The sequence below is a fragment of the Oncorhynchus kisutch genome, linkage group LG10 (genome assembly GCF_002021735.2).
Source record: "Oncorhynchus kisutch isolate 150728-3 linkage group LG10, Okis_V2, whole genome shotgun sequence".
Taxonomy (NCBI): Eukaryota; Metazoa; Chordata; class Actinopteri; order Salmoniformes; family Salmonidae; genus Oncorhynchus; species Oncorhynchus kisutch.
In genome coordinates, this window is record NC_034183.2 from 61095530 (window position 1) to 61111761 (window position 16232).

At 42.4% G+C, this 16232-nt stretch overlaps 1 protein-coding gene across 1 annotated transcript; it reads right to left on the bottom strand.

The window, feature by feature from the left end:
* Positions 1-932: 932 nt before the first annotated feature.
* On the bottom strand, positions 933-11075 carry LOC109893486 (phenylalanine--tRNA ligase alpha subunit). The gene is made up of 13 exons (XM_020486717.2): positions 10852-11075; positions 8907-9044; positions 8619-8717; positions 8372-8490; positions 7680-7772; positions 6990-7118; positions 6754-6869; positions 6449-6533; positions 5890-5989; positions 5569-5737; positions 4835-4912; positions 4285-4399; positions 933-2017 (listed from the first exon to the last, which is right to left on the bottom strand). The coding sequence occupies exons 1-13, from the start codon at positions 10996-10998 to the stop codon at positions 1912-1914; spliced, it is 1494 nt and encodes a 497-aa protein (XP_020342306.2). The 5' UTR covers positions 10999-11075; the 3' UTR covers positions 933-1911.
* Positions 11076-16232: the final 5157 nt, after the last annotated feature.

Here is a 16232-nt window from a genome sequence, read left to right on the forward strand (position 1 = left end):
GTGTGTAACTTCTGCAAGTTAGAAACTGCAAACATGATATGATGCAGGTGAACACACAGGATGAGATTGCGCAGGATAAAAAAAGAATATATATATATATATATATATATATATATATATATAAATTGAAATGTGCATAAACAAACTGGATGCAAAAACCTATGAAGCATTTTCCTATCCCAGTGCTTGTGAAGATAGTTAGTACTTGGTAGAATAAAACTGCATCCAAAAGTATGTTTCAAATAGAATTAGAGGTTCCATAGAGAAACTTGGTTAATCTGTTCTGTCTATATATTGTTTTGTTCTGGGGAACCCTTAGCTGGACTCCCAGACTCTGGTTTAAAATGTTATTTCCAGACGTTGAAGGATTAGCTGAACAGAAAGACTTAAGGAGTTGGTGCAATTGATTAAGTAAACAACCTTTAAATCCTGTCTGTCCATTATTGCAGCAGACACAGGATTTCCCAGTCTTGGCAGAGCACGCAACATCATTCTCTTTGTCCCAAACTTTCAACAGCATCCATTCTGGGCCCACAAGTTAGCTTCAATAGCATGCAAGGTTTTATAAAGACTCCCGAATTCAGAAATTCAGCTCCATGTCGGCGTCGAAAGACAGCACAGGATGCTCAGGCAGACTTGCATGTACCACAACGTCGCTGTGCCAGGTTCATTCAGGAGAAGCAATTCCAGTGAAGTGATTACGCATGGCTGAAGTACAACTTCAATATTGCTCCTCAGAAGGATACTGATTTGCATTACAACGTACAGTCTCTGATTCAGACTATGGAAGATTTACATAATACATAACAGTAGAGTGTATAACATCTCTTCACAACAGCAAATTTATTACGAATCTTGCAGGGATTGGGGATGAACTAGGCTACCAGCAAAAAACATATCCAACGTGCCGTTGCCCAAAACAAACTAACAGGAAGACTTGACTCTTTATTTAGTACCATAGCAAATTATTTTAGGTTACACTTACAACCAAAGTGCTCTAATGTGTTAACCCAATTATCTCCTGTGAGCACACAGAGCTAAAAGTCTACCCTGTGTACGATGACATGAGACTTAAAGGCGATAAAGGTGATTCGTAATCCCACCTTCACTGGAATGACACAAATAACTCCTAAATCCTCTGGGTTAAACCTTGGCACACATCACTCAACACGCCAATCCACGTTACGCACCTGCCACAACAAGATTGAGGAAAACAAGAATGTTCTTCTGACCGGTTTAAAGCCAGACCTGGCACAGCCAGAGTAGAATAACAAAAACTCAGCATTACCAATGGGGATTACATTAGACTGACGGCGTAAATCGTGCTACTTTCAAACATCTTTATTTGACCATTTCTAATTTGTCTCATGAACTGAGTGGACACAGCACAGAGTTGGTTGGTTTTGTATGGAAGGCTAAAGGGCTTCAAGTTAGCATCTTTACTGTACAAGCATTTCATTACATAGAAAACTGCACAGCGGCTACCTAACGTTTAAATTCAAAAACAGACTCACTGGTGAAGTTCCTTATGCTCTGATGTAGTGCACACATCAGCAGAGAAAACAGTAATAGGACTACCTACCCCTCAGCACATGCATAGATACTGATTACGACCAATGATGAGTTATAATTGTTTCATAAATGAGGTTTAAAGTATAATCTGTGTATCGCGTGGCTAAACAACGGCAATAATCCAGCTAGAACCACAGACAAGCTATAAGGAGAAAAGTAAGTCCTCTTTCCCTCCCTCTCAAACAGACAGATCTGTCTCTGGCCAAGGTAGATTAAGGGTTTTTGGGATTGTTCAGTGTTCATATGGTTGCTAGTGGGCAAAGGGGTACTGACGACACGGGCCTTGGGTGGGATGTGTATGGTAATGTGAGCCTGTCCAAGAGGAAGCCTGAACAGAATCTAAGAGTCCAGTCGACACACAGGGCTGTCGTAGACCATCTGCAGGTTGACCTTGTGTCCCACCAGCTCACGAATGTTGTTGATGCCATACTTGATCATGGTGGGCCTGAAGGAGACAGAGAAAGGCAGAGGAAAGCGTGTCAGGAAGATGACATAGTACATTATAAGGAGAGGTGGAAGACAGCAAAGAGAAAGAGGGGACAAACAGGGATAGAGACAAAGGTCTATATGGACAGAGGGGATGGAGGAGAGCGATTACACAGAGTAGATGATATGGTCCTTCCCAGCTCACTGACTATAGCCATTAGCAGTGATTTCTTCATAGATACAATTCCTCAGTGTCACCAGGGTTCAAGCACCCGCAGTAGAGCACAAATATATCTAAATGGTCAGTTCTGACCTTCATCTGAGGAAACCATTATTCTAGGCTCATTAGGCGATATTCAGATTCCAAGAACACAGGATGAGATGTTACTATCCTTTGTGCAAGCACTTCCAAGAGTTAATGAACAGTGAGCCTGGTGAAATTTGGGGAGCGCATCGTCAGTAGTGTACCTTTGGTTCCTAGGGTGTTTCGGCCTTTCACACTATACACCCTCCCCAAAGGCGGCCAGCGACAGGGTGATCAATCCTACGCTTGCGTCCCATTCCCAATTAGTCATAGGAGTTGCCTTGTTGATGATAGCCAACATCCCATGGGACTATGCATGGCAGGGGCGTCCTCCTCCCTGAGTCAAGCATTGTTGACTGCATACCTCCTGGCCCTCTCACTTCGGGGCCCAGCTGGGGTCTTTCCTCTTCATCCAGAGCCACTGACTGCTGCCTTCTGCCGCCTCCGATACAGCTTTGATTGCCGAACGCTGGCTCTGGCCCTTAATTCCAAGGTCTCTAAGCAGTCTGGTTGTAGATGTTGCCACAAAACCTCTGCAGCCCACCTCCACTGGTCGGACTTCTGTGTTCCAGCCATGATGCCGTGCTTCGGCAGCTAGATCGGCATAGCGCAGATGCTTTCGCTCATAAGCCTCATCTACTGAGTATGGTGTTTGGTGTTTTATGCTAATTTCTCAGATATAACAATCCAGAAGTAAACATGTTGACATGTGGGCCAACAGACTGGTGTTGTGTGCTGGAAGCATGCCTGCACATCTGGGGGGGACATGACCACACTACTGTCCACATTTAACCCCTCTATGGGAAATCACACTGGGATTACAGGCATAACATTGTATATTTTCACATTATGGAAACATTTTACTATTGAAATCCCATGTCCCATTCAAGTACACTAACAGTTGACCCTGTGCATCTGGTTATGAGAGAGTTACGGTCAGGGTAAGGGATATGGAGCTGATGCGGGTCAATTCCAGTGAGATAGCTGGCCCAAGAGTGGAGCAGTGGAGAGACGAATAGATAGTTATTTTTGTATTTTTGGATGGTATTATATCGATATCCAAGTTGATTTGTAATTAATAATAAATAAATGGTTTTGCTACTCTCGGTAGCGTTAGCTAGCACTAGTCAGCTGTACCTGCCTATAGCTTGTCCTCCATCTTCTTTTTAAATAGCGATCAAACATTTTTTCAGCACTTCGTTCCCTGACTGATCAAAACGTGTTTTCTCATGCTCTCGCTTGTCTCTCTGCAGCAGACATACACTGAGTATAACAAACATTAAGAACACCTTCCTAATATTGAGTTGCACCCCACCTTTTGCCATCAGAACAGCCTCAATTCTACAAGGTGTCGAAAGCGTTCCACAGGGATGCTGGCCCATGTTGACTTCAATGCTTTCCACAGTTGTGTCAAGTTGGCTGGATGTCCTTTGGGTGTTTGACCATTCTTGATGCACACAGGAAACTGTTGGCCATGAAAAACCCTGCAGCGTTGCTGTTCTTGACAGACTCAAAACTGGTGCCCTGGCACCTACTACCACACCCCGTTTAAGGCACTAAAATCTTTTGTCTTGCCCATTCACACTCTGAATGGCACACATACACAATCCATGTCGCAATTGTCTCGAGGCTTAAAAATCCTTTAACCTGTCTCCTTGAAGTGGATTTAACAGGTGACATCAATAAGGGATCATAGACAAACCATGTAAATTCAGGTGAAAGCTATGTCATGGAAAGAGCAGGTCTTTCTTATGTTTTAGACCACATATCGTATCGGCACCTAAGTATGGTGATATTGTATCTTGAGGTCCCTGGCAATTCCCGGCCCTAGAGACAGGGGTCAGAGAGTGTTGAAGTGGGGTAGGCCAGGCAGAAGGGGTTATGTATTGTAGGTCTTGTATTAACAAATGTCAGTCAGTCAATTCCATTACATCACCAGGATCAGTTCTAGTTGAGCATGTGTTTCTTTGTCATTGACTCACCTCTCCAGAGACAGCCCCCAGGCGATGACCGTCACCCCCTCAGGGAGCCCCATAGGCAGCAGCATCTCTGGCCTGAACATCCCAGAGTTTCCCACCTCCACCCACTTCTTCAGCCCTGGAGTGAGCAGGAATGGACAAATTAAGATGGCTTCAGTGTGTGCCTCCCGGGTGGCACAGTTGTCTAAAGTACTAGCGACTAGCGACTCCTGTGGCGAGCCAGGCGCAGTGCACCCTGACCAGGTCGCTAGGTGTACAGTGTTTCCTCCGACACATTGGTGCGGCTGGCTTCCAGGTTTGGATGTGTGCTGTGTTAAAAGCAGTGCGGCTTGGTTGGGTTGTGTTTCGGAGGATGCATGGCTCTCGACCTTCACCTTGTAGTGATGAGACAAGACAGTAACGAAATTGTGGAGAAAAAAACAAAATATGTACTCAGTGTGGATAGGATTGCGTCGTCTATGGGCTTTTGGGTTTGAGTGAGACAAGGCCAAAACACACATTTCACACAAACATGAGACATGCCAGGGTTTGAAGATCTTCAAAAGAACTGTACCTTCATGATAGCTGAACACTTCCATGCTCGGCTCGGTGTATGGATTGTAGGCCGGTTTAAAGCGTAATTTGGTGATTCCTGGAGAAAATTATAAATATATTTACTTTCTCAGAAATACTACATCTGACAGAGAAACAAGCTCATGTTGTACTACAGGCATTAAGATGCATTAGAGGCCACTTCAGTACGGACAACTGTTAAAAAATAAATACAACATTTAAAAAATGAGGTACTGGAAGCAGGGTGGGGTCAATTCTTATTTCATTTAAATTCCATTCAATTCTTGAATTCCCTCATTCATGAGAATGTATGTTGAATTACATTATATTTTTATTTTTTTAAACATTTAATCTTTGGAATTGAAATTTAATATTTTTTACATTTCCTAGTTAATGGAATTAATGCATATAGTATAAAAAACATTTACTGTAGGATTTGTTTTTAATCATTTCAACCTGTATTCAGATATTTCCAGTATAGCCAGGCTGTCTGAACAGTGACATGATCAGTCTGAAAGCCATAAGAAATTACATTTCTAATTGGAATTGGTTGAATTTTTGGGGATAATATTGAATTTTGACTTGAATTCTTGGAATTTACCTAACATTGGAATTGAGAGGAATTGAATTATCTCTGAATTCAAAGACCGACCTCGAATTTGAATTGAATTACATTTCCTGGGAGAGAATTGAATGAGTGGAATTGACCCCAACCCTGACTGGTAGAGCCCTCACCTAGTTTATTGAAAAACTGATGAAGGATGCCCATGAGGTCACCCAGGGTAAGGCCATAGTCAGCCACCACTCCCTCAATCTGGTGAAACTCTGCCAAGTGGGTGGCATCCAGAGTTTCATTACGGAATACTCTGTCGATGGAAAAGTACTTGACAGGGGTGAACTTTTCCTGGTAGAAAGAAAGGTACATTTGAAATGGTTACAGAGGAAAGTTGCTCAATTGCTGCACAGTTAGAATGGAACATCACCCTCATGCAATTACTTTCTAATTCATTTTAGTAAATACTAAGACAGCATGAACAAACGTAGATAGTGGGTTACCTGCTGAGCAAGTTTGTACAGCATGCGAGCGCTGACTGCTGTGGTGTGAGTACGGAGGATGTTCTTCTGAGCCTCCTCAATCTTCCAGTCATACTTGTACCTGTCAAACACACACAGCGTTAAAAATAGAACATGTTGGGCCTCCTGAGTGGCACAGTGGTCTAAGGCTGTGCTGTGCCACTAGAGATCCTGGTTCGAGTCCAGGCGCAGTCACAGCCGGCCTGCGACCGAGTGACGCATGGGGCGGCACACAATTGGCCGAGCTTTGTCCGGGTTAGGTCGGCAGGGATGTTCTTGTCCCATCATGTACCAGCGACTCCTGTGGCGGGCCGGGCGCTGTTTCCTCTGTGTTTCCTCCGACACATTGGTGCGGCTGGCTTCCGGGTTAAGTGGGCATTGTGTCAAGAATGAGTCCGTACGGGAGTTGCAGCAATGGGACAAGACTGTGACTACCAATTGGATACCACGAAATTTGGGATATTTTTTATAAAAATAAATTAAATAAAACGTATGTGTGTAAATCCATGTGTATGCACGTGTGTGGAAGATTAGCTCTCACCCCTGTGATCCAAAGCCTCCCTCTGAATGGACCTTCCTCACTCTCTCCAGGTAGTCCTGGGGAAACTCATGGGCCTGAGCTGGGTCTGAGACATATAATAATAGGAGGGGCCACAGTTACCAGTAAGTTAAATGGAAATAATACTGATGGTACATGACGAAAACAGATTAATTATATCTAATAGAAATCTAGAGTCTGTTTTAGCTAGGGAAATCAGATTTCCCTTTCAGTGCATCATCAATAATGCACCATTTTGTCCTATCTGGGCATCAAGTCCAGACACACAGAGACACCCAGTCACTCACCAGACAGGAAGAAGGTGTCGTGTTGGTCCCTGGCTGGGTGCTGCTGGGGCTGAAACAGGGAGTCAAAGTTCCAGAAGGAGCTCTCAATGAAGTTGTTGGTGGGCATCTCAGTGAAGCTGAAGGAGACAGGAGGAGTGAGTACACACAGGTCTTAAACCTTAGTCTTACCGTACATTAGTTATATAGGGTATACTGATGGTGTCCTGCAAGGGCAGAATAGAGGATAGGCGACTGACCCCATCTCCAGGAAGATCTGTCTGAACTGCGTGCGGACCTTCATGAGCGGATGCAGGTGGCCACAGTCTGGGGCCACACCCAAGGCCTCAAAGTTATAAGGCTTGAACTTCTTCTCCTTCCAGCTCCCACTGTCACAGACCAGATAGGTCAATTTGGAGGAGAACATCAAATTAATGAGTGTATATGGCCAAACACAAGCAAAGTCTGTGTGCAGATAAAACGTGGAGGTAAATGTACAAAAACACTCATTTCATTTTTGGGACACCTGAATACAGTTCTGTGCCAAATCCCCTCGTGATATTGCAGACCAGGTGCATTTTCATTCATCTGTTTTGGGGTACGAGAACTAACAAATTGTTTCAGACAATCACATGAAAACCAGGCTTGGTCAAGAGATCACCTGCATTTTGAGAGAGACAGCAGTTTCCAGGTAAAAATAAAAACGAATTGGATCATGTGCAGTACCTAATGAAAACACTGCCAATTTGACTACAACATGCAGTGATATGAATAGAAATGACATCACTGTGAGAGAATGAACAACTTCAGGCTAATATACATTTGCCTTAGGACAGGGTCCTCAGCAGCAGCATGCAGGTTAGAGATACAGAATGAGGAATCCCTCGTCCATCTTAGCAATCATAGAGCGACCATGACAAAGTTGACAGGAAAAGCAGAGCAGGACTCACCTAGCGATCATCTCTGGGGTGAGCTCTGTCTCCTGCTTAGTGATGGTGGTGCTGAAACAGCTGCCCTTTGTGATCCAATAGGACTTGACCGTCCTAAAATTCACAGAAATAAATACGATCATTCTCATTCAAACTGCATAAATGTGGTCATTTGAAAGTGGTATATCACATGAGTCACAAAGGCCACAAGAGGTCTTATCTTGGGGAACATTGGAGATTGGGAGCATGTGGTGGTGGTGGTGAGGGCCTGGGACACTATTTAGCAAATAGGAAGTATACAATTAACAATTTGTTGCTCAGTGTATTCATATCATTGGGTGGACTTAGACAAGACGACAACATCGACTCACATCTGATCTGTGAATATTATGTAAGTAGGATGTAACTATGATATAAGACCATTTATATTCTAATCTAAACCTTATTGATGTATTTAATATAATTTCTCAGCTGTTATTCAACTCAAGACTTAGGGGTCAACAAGTCAGAGAACATCATCAGCATGAGACTATGCTGAGGCTAGTTGTGACTGGGGCATCCTGAACATGCCGGATGCCAGATGAGTGAACACTGTGTTGTGCTGCTGAATGGCATCTATTGCCATCTACTGGTAGATATCAATTAGGAATATACTTAACATTTCACAGACATTTTCACAGTAGTCAAATATTATCAACCGGTCTGATTCTTACACTTCAGAGAGCAGTTTGCGTTTCTTCAGCTCATTCTTCTCCTTCTCCTCCAGTTGAGACGCCTGGCCTTTCTGTACCAGGAGCAACTTGTCCCTCACCAAGTCTTCTAAGTGCTCCACCTGGACACACACACACACCACACACACACACACACACACACGTGAAATTGATGTTTATGTGTGTCATACTTAATTTCTCCATTAGAAAAGCAACACTCACACCAAGTCAGATGTGAAGATAAACTCACAGTCTTGAAGATCCTGGGTCCGCCCTCGTGGCCCTTGTCCAGACGGATCCACTTGTTGGACATGGCCTTGCTGAAACCCACCTTCCCAAAGGCTAGTTTCTACACAGAAAGAGAGACAAAACTATCTGTAAACACTGCCCCAATGCTCCAAGTGGAAAGCATATAAAATCACAATGTAAAGATCAACTTTCATTCAATTCTTTATTTTTCAGCCAGATTTTTCTCCTCCAAATAAACATAACATCATGGTACATATTATTTGTCCAGGCACCCTGCAGGTCCTCTCACCATGAGCTGGCTCTGAGGCATCCCTTCCTCTGGGATGGAGCTGACGACTCGGGCCTCATGGCTGCCCTGTTCGGCTATCTCACAGCCTTCCCCAGTCAGCTCCCAGTGCTTCGAGGAGCGCTGCTCAGCTGAGATCACCTGCGCAGGAAAACAAACAACCATGATCAGAATCATAATGGAGCCTTGAGGCAGAGGACCACACATTTGTCATCTTCTCAGGGTCTGATTGGTGTACACATCATGAATTAACTATCACTGCATATTATACATTTACCATGGATTCATTTTTAGATCCAGTGACAAAAACAGCTCCCAATTTATTGTCTAATTTCTCAATGTTGACATTTTGGTATTTCATTAAGATCCCCATTAGCTGTTGCAAAAGCAGCAGCTACTCTTCCTGGGGTCCACACAAAACATGAAGCATAATACAGATCAATAGACAAGAACAGAACCACATTAAAAAAAAAATTAGAGGCACATGTAGCCTCCATATCAATGCATACACACAAACTATCTAGGTAAAATAGGGGAGAGGCGTTGTGCCACGAGGTGTTGCTTTATCTGTTTTTTGAAACCAGGTTTGCTGTTTATTTGAGCAATATGAGATGGAAGGAAGTTCCATGCAATAAGGGCTCTATGTAATACTGTACGCTTTCTTGAATTTGCTCTGGATTTGGGGACTGTGACATGACCCCTGGTGGCGTGTCTGGTGGGATAAGTGTGTGTGCCAGAGCTGCGTGTAAGTTGACTACGCAAACAATTTGGGATTTTCAACGCGTTTTTTATAAAAAGATGTGATGCCGTCAATCTCTCCTCAACTCTTAGCCAAGAGAGACTGGTATGCATAGTATTTATATCAGCCCTCCAATTACATTTAAGAGCAAAACGTGCCACTCTGTTCTGGGCCAACTGCAGCTTAACTTGGCTTTTCCTGCAGCACTGGACCACACGACTGGACAATAATCAAGATTAGACAAAACTAGAGCCTGCAGAACTTTCTTTTTGGAGTGTGGTGTCAGAAAAGCAGAGCATCTCTTTATTACATCTAGACCTCTCCCCATCTTTACAACCATTGAATCTATATGTTTTGACCATGAACGTTTACAATCTAAAGTAACGCCAAATAGTTTAGTCTCCTCAACTTGTTCAACAGCCACACCATTCATTACCAGATTCAGCTGCGGTCTAGCACTTCAAAAATAATTTGTACCAAATACAATGCTCTTAGTTTTAGAGATGTTCAGGACCTGTTTATTACTGGCCACCCACACCAAAACAGACTGCAACTCTTTGCTAAGGGTTTCTGTGACTTCATTAGCTGTGGTTGCTGATGTGTATATAGTTGAATCATCAGCATACATGGACACACATGCTTTGTTTAATTCCAGTGGCAGGTCATTGGTAAAAATAGAAAAGAGTAGCGGGCCTAGAGAGCTGCCCTGCGGTACACCACACTTTACATGTTTGATATTAGAGAAGCTTCTATTAATTACCATCCCATACAAGTAGTAGCCAGCTAGGTGTATCAGACGTTGGTAGATTGGTTTTATATAATCGTCATTAAGGCAAATATTGAAAATGTCTAACAGTTTTTGTTTTTAGTCAAGTTCTGACTAGCAGTGCAGTTGAAAAATCAGACTGAACAGTCACCACTGCATTTATTCATGGTTAACACGATCCCGTTTACGTCCCTATTGCATCACTTTCCTATCCAATCGCCCATCATCATAGGATGAACAGAAAATGCTATAAGTACAAGCTTGACGCCCAAAACGATATTTAATTTCAGAATGTATTAAAATTAGGTTAGTGTTAAGGTAATGGTCAGTTTTAGGTTTTTGCTAGGCGGTTTAAGCGTCAACTGTTAACCTTAAAGTCTCTGCCGAATGAAAAAAGTGGACGGTCACTTGACTTCCGCTTCAAAACGGGCAGGTAAACTCACATCACCAAGTGCCAGTAGGCTCTTCACAGCACCGACGATAGCTTGGTGGTCCACCCCGAGACTGGTCGCAACATCCTGACTGTCGAGACCACCGTCCACCTTTTCCACCCGCCGAAGAAGCGTTTCTACAAGACCAGTGTCAGCCATGCTAGTCACAGCGAAGCTGAAAAGAGACCGGTAGTGAGCTCAGTATTGGATATGTCGAAAGTACTGAAATACAAGAGCCAGTATTTTGGAAATACCGTAAACTCCTTAGAACAAGCGAAAATTAATACCTGAATTGACATCTTGAAGAATAAAAAAAAATCCACTACACACTTGATTTATCCCATGCATATCCCATGCAATGTACTGACAGTGACTGCATTGCGGATGATAATGATTAACACTTCACATGAATGGATATAGTTGAATTACTGATCTGATATATCCTGGAAATATTGTGCTTGCTGTAGGTAGGTGAAGTTTAAATGCATGTAAGATCATACAGTTGGAATTCTGTTTTTCTGAATGGCTCTCAACACCAGAATTGTCCCATAAAAGGGGGCTATAACGTGTTTGCCTAGAACTAGAAGGAATATTTCAATAGAAATATAATAAAATTGTACTTTATACAAAAGCAAATTACTACACATCTTCCTTGTTGAGAGATTAAAAAACAACTAATAGAAACAGACATGGAAATCCAGATGGGATAGCTGTACCAAATATAAAATATGATGCAAATGTAAAGTGTTGGTCCCATGTTTCATGAGCTGAAATTAAAGTTCCCAGAAATGTTCCTTACAGAGAAAAACATATTTTGCTCAAATGTTGTACACAAACTTTAGGTGTGGCAGTTAGGTGTGGCATATCAAGAAGCAGAATCAAATGCATGATCATTACACAGGTGCACCTTGTGCTGGGGACAATAATAGGCCACTCTAAAAGTTTTGTGCAGTTTTGTCACTCAACATAATGCCACAGATGTCTCAAGTTTTGAGGGAGCGTGCAACTGGCTTGCTGAGTGCAGGAATGTCCACCAGAGCTGTTAACAGGATGTTAATTTCTCTACCATAAGCCAACATCCTTTTAGAAAATTTGGCAGTACGTCCAAACGGCCACAGAAATGCAGACCAACACCTCCACATCCGGCTTCTACACCTGCGGGATCGTCTGAGACCAGCCACCTGGACAGCTGATGAAACTGTGGGTTTGCGCGACTGATAAGGAAAGCTCATCAGGTAAGCTCATCTGCGTGCTCATCGTCCTCAACAGGGTCTTGACTGCAGTTTGGTGTCGTAACTGACTTCCATGGTCAAATGCTCACCTTGACCACTTGACTTTTTCCACATTTAGTTACATTAGAGCCTTATTCTAAAATGGATTAAATAGTTATTGTTCCCTCATCAATCTGCACACAATACCCCATAATGACAAAGCAAAAACAGGTTTAGACATTTTTTGCAAATGTATTAAAAATCCCAAACTTTAAATATTACATTTACATAAGTGTTCAGACCCTTTACTCAGTACTTTGTTGAAGCAACTTTGGCAGCAATTACAGCCGTGAGTCTTCTTGGGTATGACGTTTCTCCCATTCTTCTGTGCAGATCCTCTCAAGCTCTGTCAGGTTGGATGGGGAGCGTCGCTGCACAGCTATTTTCAGGTCTCTCCAGAGATGTTCGATCGGGCTCCAGTCCAGGCTCTGGCTGGGCCACTCAAGGACATTCAGAGATGTGTCCCAAAGCCACTCCTGTGTTGTCTTAGCTGTGTGCTTAGGTTCGTTGTCCTGTTGGAAGGTGAACATTCGTCCCAGTCTGAGGTCCTAACCTGCTCCAGAGCGCTTTTCATCAAAGCTCTCGTTGTACTTTTCTCCGTTCATCTTTGCCTCTATCCTGACTAGTCTCCCAGTCAGTGCCGTTGAAAAACATCCCCACAGCATGATTCTGCCACCACCATGCTTCAGGGATGGTGCCAGGTTTCCTCCAGACGTTACGCTTGGCATTCAGGCCAAAGAATTCAATCTTAGTTTCATCAGACCAGAGAATCTTGTTTCTCATGGTCAGAATCCTTCAGGTGCCTTTTGGCAAACTGTCATGGTTAATTACTGTAAGGTGAATGGCTAGCAACCTAAAGGTTAAGAATTAGAATCTCATCACCCTATTCCTAACCCCTAATCCTAAACCCTAGCCTAGCTAACGTTAGCCAACTACCTAACATTAGCCACCTCGCCAGAATTCGTAACACATCATACGTTTTTCAAATTCGTACCATATAGCATCTTTCACAAATTCGTACCATATAGCATCTTTCACAAATTCGTAACATATTGTACCTTTTGCAAATTCATAATATATAATACGAATTGTAATTTGTAACATATCATATGAAATAGGTGATGAACATCCACAAATGAGTACATACTATACAATACGTAGAATATCATACTAAATGGAGTGTCTCGGATTTATGTGCAGAATAATACAAAATGTTCTGAGACATTGACATGAAGAATCAGGCGGAGGTAGAGGCGAAATATCCTCCTCCAGTGATGACCATGATGCCAGTGTGGGGAACAAGTCAGGCTAATCTATGAGCCACATTCACTCTCTAGTAGTTATATTATCTTATCTTATATTATCTATATTATCTCATTTTACAGAAAGATGTAACAGATGTAATAGCCTACCTACAATTTCCTCAATTGTAGTTGGGAGGTTCACATTAATGTTTTTTTTAAGTATCCACAATTGCTCTAGCTACAGAAAGCACCGCTGCTCTTCTTGCCGCATCCATATCAGTTTTTCCAATAACTAACAGAAATGGAACATTCAACAAACTCTGTTGAAAACAAATATAGTTAGCCGCGAGCGTTTGCAAACGGAAGCCTTGTTGAATGCACCTCTAGTTTTTTATACCTACAGCTGAGAAGATCGTCCAAAAAATGGAAGCTAGAGCACCTGTTTGGCACTACTAAACTCCTGACAAACTAAGCACAGGTGACACACACCTGCTCAACACCATTACTGCTGAGATCACAGCTAAAGTTAAGAATGTGTTTAAGGGTCCCAGCAGTCTCAATGTAACAGTCAGCACTACCCTCAGCCTCTTATCGGAGGCTACTAGGAATAGGACTCCAACAGAAGAAGAGGACTTGCTGGCTCACTCACTGTGAGGTGCAATGTCTCTCTCTTGCACATTCAGATCTACAATGACACCCCAAAAAACAAAACCATAGACTTGCATGACTGGCAGCTCATTGATTGTGTTGTGAGCAAGGTAGATTTAATTTAACGAGTCACAGTGTTGAAAACGATGGCCAACCTCCATCTTGAACCAAGGCAGGTTTTAGAATTTGCAACATCTGTCCATAAGAGACTGTTGGTACACCGGGGAAACAAACTAGTCCTTCAAGATGTGGCTTTAGTGAGTCCAGATATTGGTATTAACTATGAGTTTCTCCTCAAAATACATATTCTGCAGATTTGTAGGGAGGATCTACCCTGAAGCACAGATCAGACCAAAGCTCTTCACTCTGTAACAAGCTGTAGTTGAACACCTGCTTACCTTGGTTCTGGGCTTCGTGTCAAGAGCTCATATGAGAAGAGCATTTGTGACATCTGGCAAAACTGTATCACCAGATTAATTTCACAAATGACAAGATGCCTGTCATGCTGTATGACGATTACACAAAGTTGTTCCCCCCAGAAAATAGCGCGAAAATCGAGACCTTCATAACACAGAATCGAGACCTTCATAACACAGAACGGTGTTTGGTGGTGGTTAACATGATCACTCTGACATTCCAGCATTTTCCCAAGCTTCCTCCGACTCCATCGAAAGACATCAAGGCGGAGCAGGTAATTCTTGATGTGGTGATGGTACAAACACCTAGCTGGCATCCCACCGTGGCTCCTCGAGACTGACAGTCAGTGCTGAAGCAGAAAGAGAGGGGCAGAGAGAGACATCCAGATCAGCTCAAATCGGGGTAAACAAAGTATGCTGACCACAAATGGAAAGGCCTTTTGGTTATGCTATAAATGGTATTAATCGAATCAAACATTTTGACATGTAATGCCATTGCTTTTCTTCTTTCAGTGGGCTGTGGCACAAACAATTTCCACAGACAACTCTGATGAGGAATCAGTTGATACCCAACCAAGTACTACTTGGTTGTAAACTGTGTCTTTCCTTTTTGTATTAATACACATTTTAACACTTCATCAAGTACCGGATACGTAGATTCATCCAATCTGTTTGACACTTAATGTAATGTGTAGGAGTTTGTCGCAAACCAAAGAGCTGGATCATATGCTGCTGTCCCAGCGTTGTAAGGGCAATGAGCTGTTATCCCGGTTTCTGATAAAACTGTTGGAGCATGACACTTCATCACAATCACCCACATGTTCACCTCATTCAGGCTGCATCTGAACAGGGTTGGGGAGTAACGGATTATATGTAATCCGTTACATGTAAGAGATGACAAAAAAACGGTAACTGTAATCCGTTACGTTACCAGCAAAAATATTAGAATCAGATTACAGATACTTTTTTTAAAACTAGATGATTACTTCCAGGATTACTTTTAAATTCAGAAAGGATGTTTTCTCAATGATGTTCAAATCAAATTTAAGTTTGTTCCACCAAAGCAAGTCTGACCACAAGTCAGAGAGCACTATGATGACACACCAAATGTGTTTGATGGATCGCGGGAAAAGAGTAGGAATTGGCTTTTGTAGGCTACAGTCCAAGCTGTCTTCCAATGGTGCGACTGCATCCAAAGATGATCCAATTTGAATAAACACTTGGAGGTAAGGATGACAGCAGTGGTGTAGTCTAAGGCGATACTGATATCTACATAGCTCATTGATGTGAATCACACTGCTGCTCTCTCATTTATCTATTTGTGCCTTACTGGTTGTGGATGGGTGTTCACAAATCTAAATGTTTTTTTTCTGCCTATCAATCATTGTTTTTGAAACCAGTGGACATCCAGTGAAAAATGTGTTCTTGCAACAGCTGCATAGTGCGGATCCCAGCATATGGAATAAAAGTGGGGCTTTTTTTGCTCAATCTAATTCATGCTGATAAAAAATAATCCATAGGCCTAATGGACACCCACTCAAACCCTTTTGATAGACTTAAAGGGGCAGTCTGTAGTTGCTACATCCATTTTTTGACTTATGTATATATCATTGATTCTTGAAGAATATAACTAATAAATGCCTCATGAGTTTAGTTCAACTGTCACACTCCATTAAAACACAATATATGCTTGTTTTTCTCCAATGTTTGTATACATTGTAAATGTGAACAAACACCGTATAGCCTCATATGGTTAAAATAATTTTGGTATCATGGATGGTCAGTCCTTGTATCCATAGCGGTCTATTAATCTC